Consider the following 24610-nt stretch of genomic DNA (forward strand, 5'->3'; position numbering starts at 1 on the left):
AAATGACTAGAACTTATATCTCCCTAGAGAACAACCTGTCTTTGCTCACTATCCTCACTGACTAGAAGTTACAACTACAATTCCGCTAGTGGGTACACTTAACATTGTAACAGTGTGAGCTAATGCACCCACACTTGATGAATGTAAAAGGCCAAAATGAATGTACAAATTAAATATTATTACAGCTACATGTTAAAACAGGTTATCCATTGTATTCTCTATTTTTCAAGGTACTATACTATACCCAACTTAAGAAGCTATCCAGTTGATATTGGTGAAGTTGCATATTGCATTCTTATCAGACCTTAATAATTGAAAGCATCTGTGCTGGCCTGCCTCAAAGTCCAATCACACGTGACACGGTAATATTCAGTAGCCTAATCCCAAAATCCAATTCACTGTAGGGTGATTTACTACTAACTGAACCCGTTTGAGACATAACCTGAGAGTGTGACGTCACACCAGGTATTGTATTGAATAATCGATGTTCCGACGTTTGAGCATCCAAATCACTGTAAATCTTTTCATGACAGAGCTTAGATAATGATATCGGAGGAATCAGCATACCCGCGGCAACATTGTGAGATGTGATATTTGTCCGTAATGTACTATTTGTGTTGTGATGTTGTAATGACGCACTACTGCGATGTTGTAATGACGCACTACTGCGCATGCATGGACAAACAAAATGCTCTATCCAATGGGGCCTGGGAGGCCATTGATGTATGCATGCATACAAGTACCTACTACTGCACAGGTGTACGCCCATGCACACTCCTACTACTGCACAGGTGTACGCCCATGCACACTCCTGCTACTGCACAGGTGTACGCCCATGCACACTCCTGCTACTGCACAGGTGTACGCCCATGCACACTCCTGCTACTGCACAGGTGTACGCCCATGCACACTCCTGCTACTGCACAGGTGTACGCCCATGCACACTCCTACTACTGCACAGGTGTACGCCCATGCACACTCCTACTACTGCACAGGTGTACGCCCATGCACACTCCTGCTACTGCACAGGTGTACGCCCATGCACACTCGCGGCTGTGTTATTTTCTGAGATGCTTGTACCCCTGAATGCGCATATGAGTCGTGGACACAAGCAATCTGGTGCTGTACAAACTGACTTTGGACATCACTTTCAAACACTGTTTATTTTAATTATGCATTATCACTTTGTGAGACGTGTGTGTGCGTGTGTGTGTGTGTTGTGTGTGTGTGTGTGTGTGTGTGTGTGTGTGTGTGTGTGTGTGTGTATTGCACATCACACAGGTTACGTTGTTTTCATGTAATTCTCCATAATCTGTATATTGTTCTCTCGCGTGGGTGTGTGTCTGACCCCTGGTCTGGCAGGTTGCAGCACTTCGTTTTCTGTGTAATCTATCTTGCCGAGAAGACTCTTCTACGGAGACGAGCATAAATTACTGACAGGGATACATCATGTTGTGGGCTGTGGCCACCAGAGTTTGTTTGTTTGGGTGCTTAAAGCTGCTATAAGCAATATGTCAAAATTTGAATGACCTTTTTATTTTTTTGGTATTCAGACAGCCAGCAATGGGTAAACGCTCCCAAAATGTGTTTTGTCTCTATGACACATCTAGGGGCCACAATCTGCATTCAAAGATTTTCCTAGAAGCTTTGTCATTGGTTGATTTCCCTGTCTACTTCCTGATTGGTTAGTCATTTCAACCGGGGTTTTTTCGACCAATGACAAAGCTTTTAGGAACATCTTTGAATGCAGATTGTGGCCCCTAGATGTGTCACAGAGACTACATTTTTTGGGGGAGCGTTTTACTCATTGCTGGCTGTCTGAATACCAATAAATACAATTTTGACATATTATTGCTTATAGCAGCTTTAAAATTGTTTGCTTTTAAATCACTAAACAGCCGTGCACCTGCATCTCTGACATTCTGATCCCTGGTTTATACCCTTCCTGTAATCTCGGATCAGGTGACAATTATTACTCCCAAGCACAAGGCTTGGGCAACCGTGGGTCCGACGACACCGGGCACTGCACTCCCTGTGGGGGTGTGGAACGCGTGTGTCGAATTTGAAGTTGGTGGGACGAACGGTTCACGAGTTACGTGGATTACAGACGTACACACACACACACACACACACACACACACACACACACACACAGTACACACACACACACACACACACACACACACAGCGACTTGGTGAATTTCTAGATATAGATGGCTTTTAACTAGAGGAATTCTACACAACGGGTGCTTTTAGTTAATATACTGTGGTTGCCTATGTTGAGAACAACCTTAATTCATCACTTTTTTACGTACGGCACTATTATGTGTTACGTCCCAGAAGATGCCTGGCTGTGGCATTTGACTGTCCCCTCAGCGTTCATCCAACACCTTTCTATTATTTCATTTTATTTACTTGGCCCCATGATTAGACCCCCCCTCTCTCTCTCTCCCACCTTCCTTGATTCATTGACAACCCTGTCAGAGCATACCTTGTGGGTGGCGAACTTTAAAATCCCATACCACTAGTTGAGCAACTGGTTTAAAAAGCTTAGTGTGAGACTGATGATGAAAGGGAAGCACAGCAGGCTGAAGAAACTTATTTGGATTTTATCCCAGGCCAGCGGATATGTGTGAGCTAGGACTGCAACTATCAGTTGTTTTCTTAGTGATTTTTCTATCGATTAGGTTTTACATTCATTGAATTATCTTTATTATATAGATTTGTAATATAATTGAAATGATTAGCCATTTATTTTATACACATTTCCACAATTTGTGAGCTTGTAGATCAACTATTGTTCAGACCTGTTGTGCTCAGCTCTGACTCATTTTAAAAACCGCTCCAGTCCACGCTCAATTCAAAATAGTCCTGCTCTGCTCCCACTCCACTCCACTCGTATCCTCTGACCCCTTAGTTTGTTCAGTTCGTTCTTGTACCTCCAAATCATGGAAGGGAAACTAGAGAAACTAGAGAAACTAGTCAAATGACCACTTATTGTTTATGGAAACTTACCTGAGGCCACGTGTCCACCAGAGACCTGTCAAAAAAGAAGAAAATATAGAAGTAAGCTAAAATGGAGCAACTTAACACCCTCCGCGCCATTGCCGACGATTAAAGTCAATTGAAGCCTAATTTTGATAGTGACGCTTATCGCCATTGCCGACGGCCTCCGGCAATTGAGCTTTTATAGCGCGTTCGATTGCTCGAGCCAAAATGCTACTCACGTTAGCCGGTTAGCTAGCTGTGTTGTTAGCACAGAACTGGATCGCCCATCTTAGATCGTCGTCGCCATAAGCATCCATTCTATCCATTTCTTTCAATCGCCTGTAACTCCTATTCCTTGTCCCAGATGGCATTTTTGGTCAAAACAGCGTTTCTTTGACGGCACAGAGCTGACAATCTAGAGCTCTCCGGAGCTCCGGCCTGGATTCACTTTGTAAACAAGGCCCATCCAGCTGTGTGAAAACTCCTAACGTAGGACTATCGGTTGTGGACCGGAAATGGCGGATTTTCAAAATAAGAGCTCAAATTTAAAAAATGCTGGCGTGAATTAGATCCTAATTTTTCAATAAATGATAGCGGTCTAAGTGTTAATGCTAATGTCTGAACTTGACAATAGGTTGGCAGGTTTTTATTTGTTTTGTTTTTTAAATGACAAATCTCAAGTGGACACTTGGCCTGAGACAGCTTCTCTTTTTGCTGCCTAGCATCGTGGCTTAAGACAAGCCGCCTGGTAGTCTTGTAGTTGCAGGGTGTCTGAGCACTTGGAGGCACTGCAGTACTGTACCATTACTTGAAGGTCACAACTTCAAAGCTACTCAACAGTTGAATGTCCTGTTGAAGTGTCCTTTTAGCAAGATACTGGACCCCTACCTGCTGCTGCGCAGTTATTGTGACTCACTCACTGTTGATAGGAGTGTCACCCAAATGCCTACGGTAGTCTGTAACATAATGCACTATATGACAAATACTTATGGGTGTGGCTATAATAGTAATTTAAAAAAAGGTTATTAGTAAGTGCTAGCCAGTTTTATGGTAGTATTACTTTTATAGTAACTTTCTTAGAAGTTATTGACAGCATCAGTCAGTCGGCTTCGTTGAAATATATGATACATTAGGCCAGGGATGGTGAGATTAACTGGTTTATTATTAACCATATGGTTAAAATGGTAAGAATTCTATAAGTTATGTAGATCATATATTCAGCCATGCATTCCACCTCTGGTGCATGTGCTGTGCCATGTGACACATTCATGGATTCTAGATTTGTTTCCATAGGCTGTGGCTCGGTTTCAGAACCTAATTTCAGCTCTGCCCAAAAGGTAGCACTAACCTGAGTTCCTAACCTAATTTCAGCTCTGCCCAAAAGGTAGCACTAACCTGAGTTCCTAACCTAATTTCAGCTCTGCCCAAAAGGTAGCACTAACCTGAGTTCCTAACCTAATTTCAGCTCTGCCCAAAAGGTAGCACTAACCTGAGTTCCTAACCTAATTTCAGCTCTGCCCAAAAGGTAGCACTAACCTGAGTTCTGGGAACGCATTGGAGGAACAAGCAGTTCTGTGGTTAACCCATTCAGGCCTGACGTCGAAATTTAAAAAAATAGTTTTCTAAATCATGACAATTTTCGGAAAGATTTGAGGCACATTTTAACGATTTAAAAAAAATAGCAGACCTACAAGTTCATAGCGCGCCACTCGGTGGCGCGCTATGAGCTTGTAGATCTGCTATTTTTCAATAACTAAATTATAACATAATGTTTAAAACACCAAAACGCTAACGTGACATGGATGCGTTCCAGGTCTCAATGGATTAAGCTAAGATAACGACACTGCAACTAGACACTCAAGCAACACACAACCAAAGACAGAGGAAAGCACGCTTACAAATGTACTTTCTCACACCAGAGCCTTTACTTTTTCATAAAATGAACTTCCGAAAGCATTTAAGGCAAGAAATCAACAGGGCAGATTTCCTCAGAAACTAATACCTATTTGGTCAAGACTATTTCAGAGATGGCCACAATGGAAGTTGTTTGACTTTCACAACTGGGCGTTTGGAAATAGCGCACTGTGCAATGCAAACGAGAGCGCTCCGGTGCGATATTTCTGAACGCGACCATATAAAACCGATTGATAGGATTGAAGAACCACTTAATGGACACTTTGTGGCTTTCGCCTTTTATTTTATATATTTTTTTTATGGAGGGACAAGACAGTAGGCTGACAGGTAATGGGGAGAGAGATGGGGGGGAAGATATGCAGTAAAGGCTGTCGGGATCGGGAGTCGAACCCGCGGCACACTGCCAGACTGGATTACAAGCCAAGGTGCCTGGACCACTGAGCCATGGCCCAGGCCAATGGACACAGTGTGTTAAACAGCTGTAATTTGAGCCATTCTGCAATTCAGTAATTGCGATAGTGGATGCACTCGTATGTTCTCGAGATACATGAACCACAGATACACACACAGATACATGAACCACAGATACACACACACAGACTGATACATGAACCACAGATACACACACAGACTGCTGAAAATGAACATGAACCACAGATACACACACAGACTGCTGAAAATGAACATGAACCACAGATACACACACAGACTGCTGAAAATGTGCTCACATGACGTCTTATTCAGTGGTTCTTTTTCATTTCAAAGAAAAAGAGAGTTATAGTAAAGGCCTATTCATAGTCTGGATTTTCGGTGGTGAGGTGACCACCGCTCCGGTGGTGAGCTGACCACCGGAGCTGAAATAACGTTGAGCGGTGGTGAGTAAAAACAGAGAGAAGGGCTCTGGCGGGGGTTTGCTCTTCACCGCGGCTCGTGACGTCATGTTGTAGTTCGGTGGTCACCCCACCAACGGAAATCCAGACTATGTATGAGCCTTAAGGGTCCATTTGGATTGGAACCACCTCAAGGAACCCTGGGACCAGGGACCCCACTTTGAAGTAAAAAAAAAAAAGAAAAGAAAAAAACAGTTGATATACTGTATTTTGTAATTTTAGGCATACATGTTAAATTTGCAGGACCAGTAGTACTTTTCGCCAACGCACCTGCTTGAAACTGAACCAGGTGTGCGGAACTATTCTCTTCATAGGTCCAGAAGTACGAAAAACATTTAACCCAATTTGCGATTGCGAGAAAACAGTTTCTTTAATTGTCTCCACCAGGCCGAAGGCATGTGGAGAGAGTATGTTTTGCACTCCGTCCGTGTGTGTGTCCGTGTGTCCGTCCGTCCTTCCGTCCGTCTGTTACCAGCAAATCTCCAAACTTTGCACACACACTCCCTGGATGCCAACGATGAACCTCTGCCCCACATTTTCCAGAACGGCCTGTTATAGCGCCACCATGAGGCAGCTTTTCACATGTTTTACCTAAAACTGCACCGATCTGCGTGAAACGTTGCATGCACACTCCCTAGAGGCCAAGGACAAACCTTTGACCTGCACTTTCCGCATCTGCCTTTTATAGCGCCACCAGGAGGCCGACTTTTGTAAAACACATTTTTTGATATTACTTCTCCAGATTCTGTCCAAAAATCTCACAAATCGTTACACAGTATCTCTATGGTCATGTGCGCAAGTCGGATCTGTCCGATATTTCATATTCCATCCTAATTGGCTATAATTGGCTTTCACAGTTTGCAAGATTGCCCCGTTTTGAACAAAATCCTCAAATCATGAACGCAGCATGCAATTTTCGTGAAATCTTTCACACATTTTCTTACTAGGCTGAGGAATATATCCCACCTTTTCACATTGGCCTGTTATAGCACCACCAACAGGTTGATTTTTGCAAAACACATTTTTGGAACAAAATGCCTCAAATCATCCAATTGCCATCAAAGGCAAACATGTTTATATTACTCCTAAACGTTTAGCCAAACATCTCACACAGTCCTATCTTCCTGGTGGAGACCTGTGCCCAGAAGGGCACTTTTTCTAGTTTTTAATGTTTTGGAGTGAAGAAAATTCAATTAAACAAATTAAATAAACAACATATTTTCAGATGGGGGGTCGGCGGCCAATTACATTTTTTGTGGGGTCCTTGACATGAAAAACTTTGAGAATCACTGACATAGAAACATAGTTTTTTCTGAAAACTGTCAGGATTTAGAAGACATTAGAATCGTCCTCTGGTCTAAATGGGTTATACCGGTATGTACACTGACAACATGCCACAGCATCTGACTACGTACTGTATGTGTCAACACTGCCACCTGTCTTTTGCACTCTCTCACTTCCTCCGTCTGTCCCCCTTTCTCTGTCCAATGTATTTCTCTTCTTTGCTGGTTCATCTCTGAGCTATTGCTTTCTCTCCTCTCTTTGCATATTGTGGAGCATTTGACTCGATTAAAATAAAAATTATATTGAAATCTCCCAAACGCATATCATATTCTGAAGCCTGCGTGCGATTTTCTGTTCTTTTTTCAAATTACAGAATGTGCGTCTGTACTTTGAAAGGGTTTTGTTGCCTAATGAGTCATGAATCCTCCACACAACCGAGATAACAATCAACGCTGTCATCTTCGATTGTGGAAAAACGGGGACAAAAACACCAGAGTTGGAGTTAACAAAGTTTTCATGATCCAGCAGTGACTTGCACTGTTGCAGGAACCCCAAACATGACATGTCCCCTCTGAGGACGGAGGGACAGATGAAGGATTGATGTCTGTGATGTCTGTCTAAGAATAGGTACATTGCTAAATATTCCAGCTTTTGAGCAGCGTTGAACTACTGTTCTCATGTGCTTCGAATTAGTGCTTTGTGTTGTATTTTGAACAGCGTAGGCAGACAGTAACCCCCCCCCCCCAGGTGATGTACAGTAGTTGGTTCAATCCAGGAGTTTGTTCGCTCCATCTATCTTTAACACACACACACACACACACACACACACACACACGCTCCCAATCAGCCCTCCCTTGCTTTTTCCCCTTCTGACATTTCTCTTCTCTATCTTTCTCTCCCTCCTCTTAACCCAGCCTCAATGTCTTTCGTTCACTTTCAGTTTCTTGCTGAATCTCTTCATTCTTCTCCCCTCTCTCTCTCTCTCTCTCTCTCTCTATCCTTTTTCTGGCTCTAGTCCAGCAGACTACACAGTAGATTGGGAGCTGATCAGACTATTAATAGTAGCTATGGTTGGATCTCCATGGTAACCGTGCTGAGGAGCTATTTTTGAAATCTGCTCTGTAATGTCAGATAGACACCAGTACTCTATCACCCCCCCCTCTCTCTTTCTCTCTCTCACTACTCCTGTTTTTTATCCATGTTCCTGTTTCTGCACACACACACACACACACACACACACACACGCCTTTTGTCTTTCCTGCTCTCTCCTCTGCCTAGTGTCGTCGTTCCTTCTTTTTTGTCCCGCCTCTCTTCTTCCTTCTCAAACTTCTCTTCTCATTAGAATACATAATACAACAAAATAAATGAATACTAATTACGTGTAATAATTTCCATTCTCAAGATTACACTGACTTTGGGGGCAAATGAGCACTGTGACTGACCTTTGTGTGTTTGTGTTCAGCATTCATTTCGTGCATAGTGCGCAACAATGCTAAAACCTGTTGTATGTACTATGTAGTACATTTCACGTTTAGCGGAAGCAACAAGCTAACATGGTATAATCTCCAATGCATTAGCGTAGCCATTCTGGCACACGCCATGTCTGTTGCCATAACAAATAAGTCCACCTTTACATATGCGCACGTGTGTGAGGTTGGCGTGTGTGCCAGCAGTGATGCATGTACGAGAACATAGTGACACACACACACACACCTCTCTCTCTCTCTCTCTATCTTTCATTACGTCCGTACCTCTCCATTCCATCTGTAATTCTCTGTTTCTAATATGCTCCAAAAGCACAGCACAGTCATTGCAGCCCTCCTTCATTGTAGAAAGTAAAATCCTCAGTGTTAATATTTTGTTACTCAGAGAGTGTACAATTGTAACCAAATAGCGAAGATGGCCATTGGCCAATCTGTGTAACAACACAGATGTGACCGGTTGTGAGCTTGTAGGTAGGCGTGTAGGCTATTTTCACTATTTTAAATAGGGCTTAAGTGGTTAGATTAATTTACACTCAGGATTTTAAAGTGTATCTGGAGTTACTCCGTAGAGATCATAATTTTTAAGCACTATGTCTGAGATGGTGTCGTGGTTACATCTGCTTTGCCTCGATTCCCTCACCTACTAGAATAGAAGATAGTAAGTTGCTAAAAGAATTTGTGCTGCACAATGAATAAAAAAAAGATCAAGATCTAGATTCAGACACCTATGCAATCTCACAAGAGAGAGACTTCAGTCAAACACTTTGTTGTCTGTTTAAAGCCACAGTAGTTGGCTCCAGGTGCCACATTTTGAATGTAACTACAGACTACAGACGACAAATATTTTCATGGAAATAATGACAATCGTGATCTCAATTCTTGTGGAGGAAAATCGAGATTCACATTTGAGCAAGAATCTTGCAGCACTAAAAAGAAGAATACTAGAGTAGATATGGTGATAAAATCACTCCCCGTGTGAATTAAGCGGTGCCTTTTATTAGTGTATTTCATTGAGCTATATACAGTATCAACTAGAGAAACAATATTATAGGAATTGAAGTCACACAGGTGTTGCAAATACTACCAATTAAAGATCAAAACGCTGCTTGTGGGTGCGTTCGGAAATAGCGCACTGTGCAATGCAAACTAATGGGCGAGTGCGCTCCACTGCGGTATTTCCGAACGCGCCATAAGTCTCTCTGTGTCTGTGTGTTGTCTGTGCATGTGCATTGGAGCTTTTTTATCCCATGTGTGCGTGGCTGTGTGCACCCCGTGTTGCCATGTGAGCGCGCTTTGGCTTCTTCCCGTTTGTGTGTATTTTGGCGCGTGTGTGCACGTGCCTTCCCGTGTGGTTTAGAAGTGGCCGGCGTGTGTCCATGAACTCATGCCGACCAGTGTGCCTTTTTAAGTGGCTCAGTCTCCGGTCCTGTTTGTGTGGTAATCACTTGCTTAGCAGTTGCAGGTGTTCGTGCTCATCGAGTCAGACATGTTTGGGCACTGCTTAAAAATTACACACAAATTAATTGCATTCATTTTTATGACCGTTAATGAACCTTGCATAGCAGTGAATATGTGTAAGAAAGAATGGAGTTTGTAAGGACTGTTTACTGTATGTCCAGTACTTACCATCCTTTTTCTTTTATCTCTGCAGCTTTCTGGACAAGATTGACATAGTGAAACAGAATGACTATACTCCCACAGATCAAGTGAGTTCTTAATTAAACAATATAATGTAGTAAACCTGATCTACAAAACATTAAATGTGCATATCCTGTGTTTTGCAAATATACTTAGATTCACTTTATCAAATTCACATCATATTATTATCTTGTAACATGAATTGTTTGTCTTCAAAGATATGCAGCCTAAATATGATTGTTAAATGTTCAGTATTTTTTCCCCCACACTGTCTACTTTAAAATGTAACTAAATGTGAAGAAACTGTTAATTGGAAGCCAACCCCATGGATTCATATTACATACTTATTTTCCCTTTTTTTTAACCAGGACCTTTTGAGGTGCAGAGTATTGACTTCAGGGATCTTTGAAACAAGATTCCAAGTGGACAAAGTCAACTTCCAGTGAGTAAATAAAAACTCTCAGAAGAAAGTTTGCCTTTAAAACCCTATTGAATCAATGGTTCTCAACTGAAATACGACACTGGCATCTGAATTTTGTAATAAAATGATCAATAATTCACAATTATTTCACAGTCTTTCTTTGTCTATCTCTTAAGCTTTCATAAGAATGTATGCAAGTAGACACCTGACAATGATTCACATTCAAAGGTAATGATCTGTATATCCAACATTGTGATGTTTTCTCTGTTCTCTTCATAGCATGTTTGATGTTGGCGGTCAAAGGGATGAACGCCGGAAATGGATCCAGTGCTTCAACGGTACATTTGATTGATTGGTTGATTAATTTGGTGACATCCTTTTTACTCACTCCTTCGTCCTCTCATCTTCTTTCTATGACTACATTTTCCACCCTTTTAAACCCAGCGTCTTTCTCTGATTCGAACCTTTTATCCCACTGTTTCCCAAACAGTAGATCTGGTGTTTTCACTAGTTTGGGTACCACTGCTCTATTCTCTCCACCCCTCTCACATTTTTCTTTCTCTCTTAAAGGTATATTCAGTGATTTCACTTAATTCAAATATAATTTATTTATTTTTGGATAATCCTCCCTACTATAAAGTGTGGTGACCATATAAGGAGTTCCTCCCTGTCCCCAGTGAGCCCCTGGGGTCAAAAAACCCTAGTTTCGGTTTGGGCTTTGGGTGGCAAAGCCTTCATCCAATCAGGATGTGAGGGGCCTTCCTCCAATCATTATCGAGTGGTGCAGGCCTTGGTGCACGTGCGGTTGGTCTGTTGTACTTCCCCCACTGTAGAGCGTGTGCATGTACACATCTTGTTACCGGGGCGGACCGGGTTTTTTCCAAATCACCCAAATCACTGAATGCTCCTTTAAGTGTATATATACACTTTTTAGTTTTTATGAAAACAACTAATAATAAAATAACGGAACCACAGAGCTTTTTGTTTTTGCAAAGGCTTTGTTAAAAGCATTGATTTTCGGGCAACAAAAAAAGTGAAAATGTTTTTTTAAATACACTTGGGGGACGTCAAATTTTCGCAAGGTTATGGCAGCCATTATTCATCTGTTTCAATTACTTTCACCAAAGTACTTATTCTTGTAAGTCAGCCATCTTTTTTTTAGGATGTTCCAAGCTACATGATGGAACTATTGTCTGCTTGACGTGCCCAGGGCTCTGCCAAAATCTCTGGCCTCCGAGAGCTCTGAAGCGTGATGCACTGGTGTTGGGAAGAGTATTCATTTACCATTGAAATGCATGGCGGACAGGCGCTGCCAGCTCAAAAAACACTTTCTGTAGACACGGACCCTTTTTTATTTTATTTTTTAGAAGTGACGGAAATAACGAGCCTTATGTAACGGAGGTGTTACAAAATACAACATCTAGTGGTTGAATGTTGCCTAGTAAATAATAGTAATGTAGTAGTATAAGTAGTAATGCTTTAATTTGGTTTTTAACCACTTTAGACTCTTGGTCTACAAGCTCACATTGTGTAGCGTTGTGAGTAGGGCTGTAACGATACATTTTAACAGCGATATGATGCGTATCACGAAGCATGATGGTTTACGATACGATACATGGACGATATTGGTTCATTATGGCGATACGATTCAATGATTTGAAATCGATACAGTAACTATTTAGCAAATATATTAATTATGTGTGAAACTTGTGGATAGTGCAGGTTTTTTAAGGGAAAGATGTATTATTATGGATATAAATAAGTAAACACATTGATTCTCTGGCAAATTGATGGACATTGTATTTAACACATATGAACAAACCCACGCCTTGACATGAACACAGAGAATACACATCATTTATCGATAGACCAATTGTAGCTATGGAATAGAAAAGTAATTAAAACCATATATTTTCTCTTAAAATTGCTAAACTACAATGCACAAGTACTTATATGTATTATATACATTGCAAAACGATTCGATACCGATTATTTCCATTGCAAAACTATACGATACAAAGTCAATCGATACAATACGATATTTGCTGTTTACAATACATATCGATATACTTCAATTTTTTTAATTAAATTCGATATTTCGATACAGTTACTATATCATTACACCCCTAGTTGTGAGCTTGTAGATTGACGATTTTCTGTGAGGTTTCCCTGAAATTCCCTCACAAACAGGACCCCCCCCCCAGAATAGGAATGCTAGGGTTCAAGTGGTTAAATGTCTCTTCACCTGTTTCATTTGTTCTTAATCTTCTTGTGTTGCAAAGGGATATCTATTTGTATATCACTGATTCTCTCTGTCTCTCACCTTCTACTCCTACAGATGTAACAGCCATTATTTTTGTGGTGGCCAGTAGCAGTTACAACATGGTGATCAGAGAGGACAATCAGACCAACCGTCTACAGGAGGCCCTCAACCTCTTCAAGAACATTTGGAATAACAGGTGAACTTAGAGTACAATACACAAATGCATAGAGTATGTATACATTACACACACAGTTTCATATACCAGACTGTCCCAAAGTGCACTACCTGCCTCATCTAAACCCTCTCTCTCACTTTGATCTAACGCTAATTAACATAATCCTCCCTTGCGCTGTCACATCTGATGTCTCTCTAGAAGTGTTTATATTACAAACGAGATGCTTGGTTAAGTTAGAAATGAGGACAGAACATGGAGACCATGGAGAGGGAAACATGTCTAGGATTGCTGAAGAAGGCATGGCCAAGCAAAACAAATTTAAAAAAGAATATATAGAGAGATTTTAGTGATTCCGTTTTTATAGCATTAAAGACTCTTAAGATGTCCCCAGACGCCATGGGCTTCCTACAGGGGTAATTTGTGGGGACGTGTTGGGCACAAAAAGTTCATACAGTGCAGAGAGCATGAATTCATAAAACAATAAAATAAGTAGTGCAGAAAAATACAAATCTCCTGCTTTATCAAGTCTTCCTTCAGTTCACATTAATTTAAATGTATTTCTCTGGTATTTTATTAGTCTTTCTGTAAATGTGTATTTTATGAGGATGGATTCATTTATATTATGTTTCAAATCTTCATATTAATTGTCAAATTTCTAATGGACTAACTTACTACAGGTAATGAAATGAAACTTTTTCGTTGAGGACAGAAACTCAATGTCCCTTTTGTTTTAACTTCTGTATCCTATGGTCTGCAGGTGGCTGAGGACCATTTCTGTCATCTTGTTCCTCAATAAGCAGGACCTGTTAGCAGAGAAGGTGCTGGCCGGAAAGTCCAAAATCGAAGAATACTTTCCAGAGTTCTCTCGCTACACCACACCGGATGATGGTGAGAGACGATGGGAATGGAGAGCAGAAAAGATTGATAGAAAATATAACAGAAGTTTTAAGAGATGGCATAGAATGCCTACCGAGAGTATAGTTTAGCTTCAATTCAATGTGTCAAGTGTTATTTTCTTGGGAGGAGAAGAACATTTCTGGGAAATAAGTAGGGTGGTCAGATGTCCCAGATTGTCCAGGAAAGTCCCAGTTTGTAACTCCAGTCCCGACAAAAGTTTGAACAAATATTAATATGACCCAGTTTTCACCACCTGTTCCAAATATGACCCAGTTTGAAAGAATGTCCTGTTATTACCCCTTAATCTTTATCCCATTGATATATAGAAATGCAGGTTGGTTGGAATCTGCAAATATTTACCTCCATATCTTTTTTTGCCAGTCAGGCCACGTGACATTAAGACTTGCTAAACACACACAAGTACTTAGTATCGATACAATCGATTATTTGCATTATAAACAATTAATTGATACATTACTAGGGATGTGAACGATTTTGTGTGTCGACATGTCGGGGGGGCATTTATCGATGTGTCTCTGTCATTTTTTCTTTCTTTTTTTTTGCACTTTCCTTTAAGCACCACAACTAATCATGTTTAGAATTCGCATCAAAGCGCTAATGATAATAAAAATTAGTCTTTATTTTTTAAACATGTGTTTATTAAACACTTGTTTAATCCGTAGGCTACAGCAGCCTAACAAGGTCGACATTTGACAAATTACAATAATAGTAGAGCGGTGCCAGTTGGGCACTGGCCTACTTGGAAATGCATGCCCCACCACATTTATGTCTGTGTCCCTTTTATGCCCATATATGGAGTTCTTTATCAGGCATTCCCAAATATGGAGTCTATGCAGATGTCAGAACAACATTGTGATGTCAGAACAGGCCAGCTCAGCGGTGCCCATTGGGCACTGAGCTACTTGGAATGATGCAAGTTGGAAATGCATGCCCTACCCAGTTAGTATGTCTGTGTCCCTTTTTATATGGAGTTCTGTGTCAGGCATGCCCAACTATGGAGTGTTGTGATGTCAGAACAGGCCAGCTCCATATACTGGGCAGGGGCCATGTCCAGAGCCCGGGCAGAGTCCTTTTGTGGCGGTTCTGGACAACCGTGGGTCCGACCGACTCGTCCCGGTGCACTGCACTCCCTGCGGGGCTGTGGGACTCGTGTGTCGAATTTGAAGTTGGCGGAGCGAACGGTTCTCGAGTTACGTGCATTACAGACGTACAGACAGACAGACGTACAGAGAGTGCATTTATAGATAGATGTCAGACTCGGCTCTCTTTCCCGATGCCAAATAACAGTAACGACACGTTCAACAATATGTAGATATATAAAATGACCGAGGTGGAAATAGACTTAAACCAATGTCTTGTTCTTGTTCAAAAACAAATGCATGTCCACATGAGAAGGGGTAAGTCAAGTGCAAAGTCTATTCAATATCAATCCTGCTGAAAGGAAAACACTGCTGGCACGGATGTTGCGGGATGCACAGGTAGTTTTCATATAGTTCCCTACCACAGAGCTGCATCTTGTGAAGGGGAGATGGCGTCTTCCCCAAGGTAACGCTCCATTTCTAACTGGACAGATAAAGGCAAAACATTCATCCCCGAAGAAGTCAATTTTTTGGGGGGTTGCACGGCTGACTGAGCGACCTCAGGCTCCACATCCTCGTCCATCTCAGTAGTAGTAGTATCCAAGGCAGAGAGATTTGACATTAGAGCAGTAACCTTTTCGTGGACAGCTTCTATGATCTTGTCAATGGTGAACTCATCCCCCGCTAACGACTTCTTTAATGTGTTTTAAATGATATCCCCAGCCGCCAACGACGCCATTAACATGTTATATAGCGTTCTATTTAATGATAAACATATAATGTTGGCTTACCGCATATCGAATCGATCGGCAGCTCCATGTTCGGCTTTCCCTTCAGCCACAATGCATTGAAAAGGTGGTGGCTGAGGCTTTTCTAGTCATTTTTATGAGAATTCCAGTTAAGATCGAGCTGGATGAATAAAGCGACTGTTCAGTGGCTCAATAGCAACTCCCGGTGACCGTGCGTCTAAAATATGAATGCTTCTAAAGACTCTTATGTAGTTATTAGTCCGGACCGTGCGATCTTGGGGAGACGAGAAGGTGCTCTTATTCTACAAGCAAATAGAATGGTGGTGAACGGTGGCGGTTGCTGAACGCTAACGCTAGCTAGCGCCCCCTGGCGGTGGTTGAGTTAAGATTCTTGTGCCGTGGATCCAAAAACGATGTAACCATAGCCGCTTTCTGTGCTGCCTCCACCTTGTCAAGCACCATGTGAGATTTGAGAGACTGTGACACCTTTCCCTTGAATTCTGACACTTTCACAGATTCACCATCTTCCGGTTGCAGATACCTGGAGAGCAGAGTGACTGTGATTGGATAGATAGACCATTGCGATGGACACCTCTTTTTTTTGAGTGGTGTAAACCACTCCTACAACTGGCTTTGTTAGTTTACGTGTCTGTCTGTCTGTCTGTCTGTTCGTACCAAAAAATGAGCATGGTTGCTATATAAGACCTTACACCACTCAGTTCACACGGGTGTGATTTTTTTCCTGCACAATGTTGTCGTGGCACACTTAAGGGACCGTAGGACAGGCAACAAGTCATCCATAATGTGCCAGTTTGCATCAACAAGCTCCAGAGTAAGAGCATCTGTGAGTTTAGTGAATTCACGGTCCAACGGTACTGCAGCTACGGCCCATCACTGCTCCAGTAAGCGCTTAAACATGTCATATTTCAATCACTGTGTGGATGAGATGATGGTCAGGCAGATTCCTGCTGCTTTGTCTTCGGCGCCTCAGTCGCCACGGTGCTGTGATGAACATGGGAGACAAGACGAGCTGCAGCCACGACAGCCCTAGTGATTGCTCCCACTTCGAGGCCGTAGCCTGGAGTGTGTGTGCAAAGCATTGATGCGACTCCCACTCCAGGTAACGAAAGTTTGCCAACACAATATTAGTAGCGTTGTCGTGGATGCAGACATCCACTTTGTCGGCTATGCCCCAACTGTCAACTGCGGCCTGCAGGGCGTTGGCAATATTTTTTGCAGTATATGTCTCTGCCATTGCTTGTGTCTGTAGGGTGGAACTCTTCACAGTCCTGCCTTCACAATAGTGAGCAGTTATTGTCACATAAGGTCATCAACCCTGTCCCCCAGTGGTAAGAGCCACTTTGTGACAGACTCTTACAGAGCGAGACGGCTGTCTCATGATGGATTCCCTCCAGTCGCTTTGGCATTGTCTTTCGATAAAGCACGGCCTACTCTGGTTCAAGAAATGCTATCAAGTCTTTCCCCTCGACAACGCAAATTGGGCTATCTTCTTAGCTGTCAACTTGGTGCCCACCGGTCATCACAATGAGGTTTCATGGTGAAGTCTACCATGCTGCTTTGCTTCGATGTAGGTGTTTCGCTTTAATGTGATTTGTCATCACAGTTGTAGATGAGTGATACGTATACGTTTTGCTGCACAATTTGCATTTCACTGTTTATCGTCAATCTTGACAAAATGGTCCCACACCGCACTCCTATGTCTCTCTAGGTCGTCCTCAGACGAGCCCTCCATCGTTTCTTCCAGTCATCCCGGTTCTCCATACATCTGTACAGTTCCCTCTCCCATTTGATATTTTTTACATTTTTGAACTGGCTATTTTGGAAAACAGTAACGTTTGTAATGTTCATTACACAAGGAAATATAATTATATTGTAAAAAGCATGAGTCAAGATGAAATTCGCCTTTTATCACATCCCTATTCGATACGATGCAAAGTCAAACGATACGATATGTTTCTGTTTGCATATTGATACAGTTCGATCATTTAAATTTAAATCGTTACACCCCTATTGGATAGAGATTCCGACAGACAGATTGATTAACATAGATCAACATGCAAACCCAATTCCTGAAGTAGCATGCAGTTAGTGCCGCCAGCCACAAGAGGTCACTCTGGCCATTCTCAACCTCAACAACAAGCCTCAAGAGACTTTTGAAGCTGTTTTAACCACTTGAACTACTTTTGTCATATAGGGCGGGTTCGGAAATAGCGCACTGTGCAATGCAAACTAATAGGCGAGTGCGCTCCGGTGCAGTATTTCCGAACGTGCCCATAATAGACCATATTCACACTGCAGTCATCTTGTCATTAAGTAACGGCAGGGTTACTAGCCACAATTTGCAATTGACAGCCCATACAGCCAAACAGAAAAGTCCTATCTGATTGTTTTAACCCATTCAGGCCTGACGTCGAAATAAAAAAAAAACGTTTTCTTAATCATGACAATTTTCTGAAAGATTTGAGGCACATTTTAACGATTTTTCAAAAATAGCAGACCTACAAGTTCATAGCGCGCCACTCGGTGGCGTGCTATGAACTTGTAGATCTGCTATTTTTCAATAGCTACATTATAACATAATGTATGTAACCACCAAAAGGGGTTCCCGCTCAAAATGGGTTAAACAACGTCAAACTCACCAACATTGCAATTGACTGAATTGCAAATGTTGGACTGAATTATCCTCTTTCTAAGTGACATATTATGAGCTACTGTCTGTCAAGCAATTCCAAAGTGTTCGTCGAGTTTGCAAGCGCTCATTGGTAATCACTCAGCGGCTCTGCGTACCCCCTGTTTTGAAGTTTGCACATAATGCAGGAGGCAGCAAGGACGTTGCTTTACTGGAAGAGAGTGCTTCCAAACTCCAAAATAATCTCACCTGCAAGGAATTTTTTGACAGAAAGTAGCTCAACATGTCTACGGTGGATTTTTACATTGTACAGCTGCAATGTTGGCGAGTTTTATGTTCAATACAATCAGATCTGTTTGGATGTCTGGGCTGTCAATTGCAAATTGCGGTTAGTTGCCACCCTGCCATTAAATGAATGTCAAGATGGCCGCCGTGTGATTTGTGATTATAGTCTAGCTAAAATAGATAATATACAAACTCAACACTTCACATCACGCTTGTACATCTGAAAAATTGCTCAAAATATGTATGCTGCCAGGGTTAAAAATGCTTAATGGCCTCCCTTGTTTTGGGGTATTTTTTGCATATGACTTGTTTATTGCTTGCTTTTTATGTCGATAAGTATGATTTCACTAATGTTTTGAATATCAGTTGTGTGTCTCTCTGATCATCATATTAAAAAGCTCTCTGATCATCCTGTCGCTCCTCTCCTGCAGCAACACCAGAGCCAGGGGAAGATCCACGGGTCACACGAGCAAAGTACTTCATTCGAGATGAGTTCCTGGTAGGTTCCGACTAGGAAACCTGTATTGTATCATTTGAGAGCATGTGTGAATTTACTTTGTGTTGTCAAATTTTGCCAAATTGAACACAAGCAGATATGAGTGTTTAGCAATGATGTGGGAGAGTGTACAAGTGAGAGTTTTATCAACAACCAAATCTAAACATTGTAAATAGTCTTTTTGCACACCTACAAAGGACCGGTGCTAGGAGAGGGACAGGCATCGTTGGGGAAAAAGTAGTCAAATTACTTTCATCAAATTATATCTAAAACATTAGACAAATTGAACATTGGCACCTTTTTTCCACATCTTTTTTTTTCAATTACAATATCAGTCTGCTGGTAGTTTAATAAATTGTCTCAATGGTTTTTTTTTGTACAGAGGATCAGCACAGCCAGTGGAGACGGGAGGCATTACTGCTACCCCCACTTCACATGCGCTGTCGACACGGAAAACATTCGTCGCGTCTTCAACGACTGTCGAGACATCATTCAGAGGATGCACCTCCGGCAATATGAACTCTTGTGATGGGGAGAGGATAGGGGTGTGTGGCCAAAAAGAAAACGACAAATGAAACGGATTGAACTTGGAGCCCTAAAACCCTGAATCCTGAACTCCCCTCTTCTGTGGCAGTAACAGTAGAAGCTCTTGTGAAAGAATTTGTTGAGGGGTAGCCGAAATACACACACACACACACACTCTGAACTTTAATCCTGAGGATCCTGGAACCTCCCGTGGCTCTCACCTCAACTCTGATAGCAAGAAGAGATGTGATGGGAGTGTGAATTTGTGTGTCATCTGTCATCTCTACCAATGACCCCTCAGGCCAAACTCCTCTGACTGATGTGTTCTGATTTGACTCCTGCGCGCATCCCTCCTGCAATTCCGGAAGGTTTCTGATCCTCAAGCTATTTCATCTAATCCCTAAATACCGTGATGGTTTAGATTTAAATGGAGGTGAGATGTGTGAAGACTGTTTAGGTCGATTTTAAAAGAGCTACTACTTCTATATTGCAACCTGGAAAGAGATTACTGTTGAAATACTGCATATAGAGAATTATACAACACAGCAGATTAACTAAACTCCACTGTATTTAAAACAAGCACTGTGCTCAGGACTTGAACTGAATTCATGGCGCACGCACACATACACATGCAGTTTGAACACACAGATCCCTACCTATGACACATTCACTTCACTTGCACACACACACACACACACACACACACACACACAGAGTCGTGCACACCCCACCACATCTGCACACATAAAAAATTACAATGCTTTTTACTGGATCCTGGACCGCATGGCCGTTGGCCCCACCATTGCCTGCCTGTGAGTCCTCCTGTAGCAGCCATTGAGAGACTGGTTGTCTGGCTGTCTGCACATAGCACAGTGCATTGAGATTGACTAGACTGCCTGATTCTACAGCCAAGCCCCAGAAAGAAGCAGTGTTAACACAGAGACTGACAAAGGACCATAGAGGAGTGTGTTGTGAACAGTAAGCCAGTGGGGTTTCAGGAAGAGGAACAAGGCCAACGCTGATGTGAATTTATTTTCTTTTTTTCTTTTTTCTGGTTCTTTCTTTTTTTTTCTGGTGGAGTTTGGACATAATTTTCCATGGGGCGATGATAATCGTTGCTCCCCTGACTTCTCCAACGGGATTGTTTTACCACCTGACTTTGCCTTGTTGGTGGTGCAGCAAAAAAAAAAGTGAAGAGGGATTATATTAAATTTAAAAAGAGAAAACGCCAACTTTTACGGAACTCGAGTAACGGAGTGCAAAACGCATCCTTCTACAGTACAGTACCATATAAGTTAAAGAGAACTCTCATCATGTCCTGATTGACCTTGTTTTACTGTCTCCACAGCTGTTTTTGTCTGTGTAGACTTTTGTGCCATTGTGCCCTGTGCGCTTTTTCTTTCTTTAGCCGACTCTTTGTCTCTCAGTCATCTACTCTGACTCCCCCCCCCCCCCCCCCCCTCTCTATTCTTTCATTATTTTCCAAAGCTGATGTTCCTCTCGCGGTCTTTTTTACACTCTGTCCATCAACACAACCCATTCCTTCCCTGCATCCTTGTTTTACCGGAAACGGTCTTTTGTTTTAGAGAAAATCATAATAAACATTAAATTAAAAATAAATTCAACAGCAACACGAAATCGGACACTAATCTTTACTCACTTCCCATCTCTCCTTCCAACAGGCCTGCTTTCCTCCCTTCCTCCCACCACCTCTCCTCCTCCTCCTCACTTCCTTCTTGGCTCCTGTGTATGTCTGTCTTTACTTTACTGCTGATTGATTATTCTTGTACAGACTGTAAAATGTATTATTTTGTACAACTTTATTGAAAAAGAAAAAAAAACTTTTAGAAGATCCCTGTGCCTTGATTACGACTGTATGTGTGTAATGAGCTAAAAGTGGGTGTCATACTGCGCTGTATAGCTTGGCCAATCCCCCACCCCTTACTAAGCCCCCTCAGTTTCCTATTATCTTTCTGCTCTCCTTCGACATAGAGGGAGAGCAACCATTCGTAGCTATTGAAGTCTTAAGCATCATTTATACATCGGTAGTATGACGTCGCTTGCCGGAAAGAACTGTCTCAAGTCAAGGTGTCGCGCTGCTTGAAAATCAGTTATTGGCGGCAAGTGACACCGTCATGCAATGAAGCAAAAATTAAGCTTTAAGCATAGTTTATGCTTTGGTGGAATTGCCGCTCGACAATGTGTCGCTCGATAAAAATGACACTTTTCAGTTGAAAATGTGTTTTTTGTCAAGCGATATGTTGCGTCACATTTCTTCGCCAAAACATAATTAGGCTATATTTCTGCCCTTTCACCCTGCAGCCCCTCCCTCCCTCCCTCTCTTCTCTTTATGATTTAAATGTCTATTTTTGGATCCATATACCCCAAAAAGATAAATATATGAAATGTATATGGGTTTTAAGAAAAGAAAAAAAAGTATTTTATTAGAATCAAATGAATCTTGACAAATTGTACACTTGATAGTGTGCCTATTGCTATAACTTAAATCCTTTCAACTGAAGTTGTGTTCGGGTTTCTTCTGTTCTGATCCCGTGCCATCTGCAAAAGACATTTTGATGGGTTAAATGGGAGATAAGTGTTTATTCACAATTTATTATTTCCTTCTTTATTTTTTATTTTTTAGCTTTAAAGTAAAGGTGATGAGAAATGGTCAAAATGCTAAACATTGCTTGTTTCTACAATCTTTTTTTTTTCTTTTTCTAAAGGAAGACAAAACGACTACAATACGAAAAGACAGAAATACATTTTAATTTATTTTCAATTTGGGGTGGAGGGGGAATCCTCCTTCCTAGCTTTGCACAACTGAGGCGGCCTGTACAGTATTAAGCCTAATTTATACTTTTGTCTTATTACCTTGTCGCTCATGAGTCATGAAAGTACAGATTTTCATTGAACGACGAGGTCGTGTGACACTTAGCAACTCTCTCACTTCAGTGCCCTAGTCTTCATTTACTGTGTACATCAAATATGGGTCTCTACTTTCTGAATGGGAACTCTGAGAAATAAAGGTGTGTTTTTTTTTTTGTGCAGACAGTAACAGGTCTGTCATTAGTATACATGTGCGCACGTGTGCACACACACACACACACACACCTCTGCCAGCAGTATTCTATGACTAGACAGAGGCATATATTCTGCCTTTTCCATCATAATTGTAATTGTGCACTTCTATAGTCTTCATTTTGTAATTTCAATAAGGTGTATTGGTATCTGTAGTGTTCTGTTAAATCTTTTAACTAGCACAATAAAAATATGAGGAATTTGATAAAGCAAAGATATTGGCACCATAAACATTTTCATGGTGTGCACTGACAATGCAACGAAGCAGGACCATGAATGCAAATATATATATATATACACACACACACACACAACACACTATTCATTCAATAGATGTGGGGAAATGTGGATAGTTGAGTGGACATGGAGGAATGAACAAAGCTACTGTAGGTTCATAATTCTGCGTTAACATTGGTTGCATGTGTGCCATAGCTCTCATCCATTCGGCTAAATGAAGAATTCGGTGTCTAAAATATTACAAAGAAGGATCTGATTATAACGATCCACAGCAATTTAACACAAGCAACATAGAAAACCCCTGATATCACCTCAGGGTGAATGATCACAACAAGGCTATACAGTACTACTGCACAAACCTAAAATATTGAGAATAGTTTCCAAATCCTCAACCAATCAGTTAATTTGAATTACATATAGCAATATTTCTTCATGTCTCTGACTCATTAAACAATACCACTTCCCTATTGAGTAATTGTTGGTAATTGTGATGCTGTCGTAGTAGGACATAAACTCTAGCAGTCTACAACAAGTTACATAATAGTGAATCCATACAGGGTTTCTCAAATCACTTACAAATCCTATGATTCGACACAAGATGCAAGAAAGATGCTGGTTCTGTTGCTATGCTGAGAAATCTCAACCCTACTCATGAGTGAACTAATATTCTTGCCGTTTGTTGTTTAATATTGTAACACTAATTCACTGTCAAAACATTTCACTTTAGTGGTGAAGTGGCAGGGGATTTAATAATTAACTGGTTTCATTAATACAACTGCCAGACAAATAATCAGCTGATTGACATCCCAAACGACACCCGCCCCTCATGTGACGTACCCAGGCTCCTTCTCCCGTTCTCTGCTTACTATGCTGGGAATAAAGATACCAAGGTTTGGTCAGTGATGTCATAACTACAAATGACGCAATTTTCTGTCCAGCAATAATTTGGGGTATTGTGTGAGATGGTTCCATAAAGGCGCCGCTAAAGACCGTACAACAAGCAGACCTATTACTTAATGACCTCGCCTCACTAGGCTTTCTGAAGCCTGTACAAATAAAAGCCTGATTGGTTCTACTGCTCAATGCTATGCTGCGCTGACACTGACTGAGACTGACTGATCCGGTCTAGAGCCCGCCTACACTGTATGTATCCCATAAGTTGCAGTTAGCCAGTTAAGTTGCACTATGAATTCTCAAACACGCACGCACACACACGCGCGCGCGCACACACACACACACACACTTTTTGATTGATTGATTGAAGTATTTATTAACATTTTGGAGAATTACAGTACATTTCAAGCACAACTCAATACAAAGTACTACAAATAATAATACACTATAGCCAAAAACAGGACAATTATCATAGGGGAGGTAAAAAGGGGGAAAAACACGGGGGCCAGTTTCGAATTGCAGCCGTCCGTAGGTGCCCTTTGAGAGCGGTTTTGAGGGAGTCAAGGGATTCGCATGTCTTAATGACTGTTGGTAGGGCGTTCACACACACACACACACACACACACACACACACCGTTT

The 24610-nt window shown here is 41.6% G+C and overlaps 1 protein-coding gene across 1 annotated transcript in view; it reads left to right on the forward strand.

The window, feature by feature from the left end:
* The window catches only part of LOC306915138 (guanine nucleotide-binding protein G(s) subunit alpha), a 48119-nt gene extending 25061 nt beyond the window's left edge, over window positions 1-23058 (forward strand). The window contains exons 6-12 of the mRNA XM_079492387.1: window positions 10212-10266; window positions 10567-10640; window positions 10899-10957; window positions 12958-13078; window positions 13815-13945; window positions 19170-19237; window positions 19617-23058. Of these exons, the coding sequence (XP_079348513.1) occupies window positions 10212-10266; window positions 10567-10640; window positions 10899-10957; window positions 12958-13078; window positions 13815-13945; window positions 19170-19237; window positions 19617-19763 (655 nt within the window). The 3' untranslated portion in view covers window positions 19764-23058. The remainder of the gene's footprint in view (window positions 1-10211; window positions 10267-10566; window positions 10641-10898; window positions 10958-12957; window positions 13079-13814; window positions 13946-19169; window positions 19238-19616) is intronic.
* The last annotated feature ends 1552 nt before the right edge of the window (window positions 23059-24610 follow it).

The sequence above is a fragment of the Electrona antarctica genome (assembly GCF_951216825.1).
Source record: "Electrona antarctica genome assembly, chromosome: 2".
NCBI classification, from domain to species: domain Eukaryota; kingdom Metazoa; phylum Chordata; class Actinopteri; order Myctophiformes; family Myctophidae; genus Electrona; species Electrona antarctica.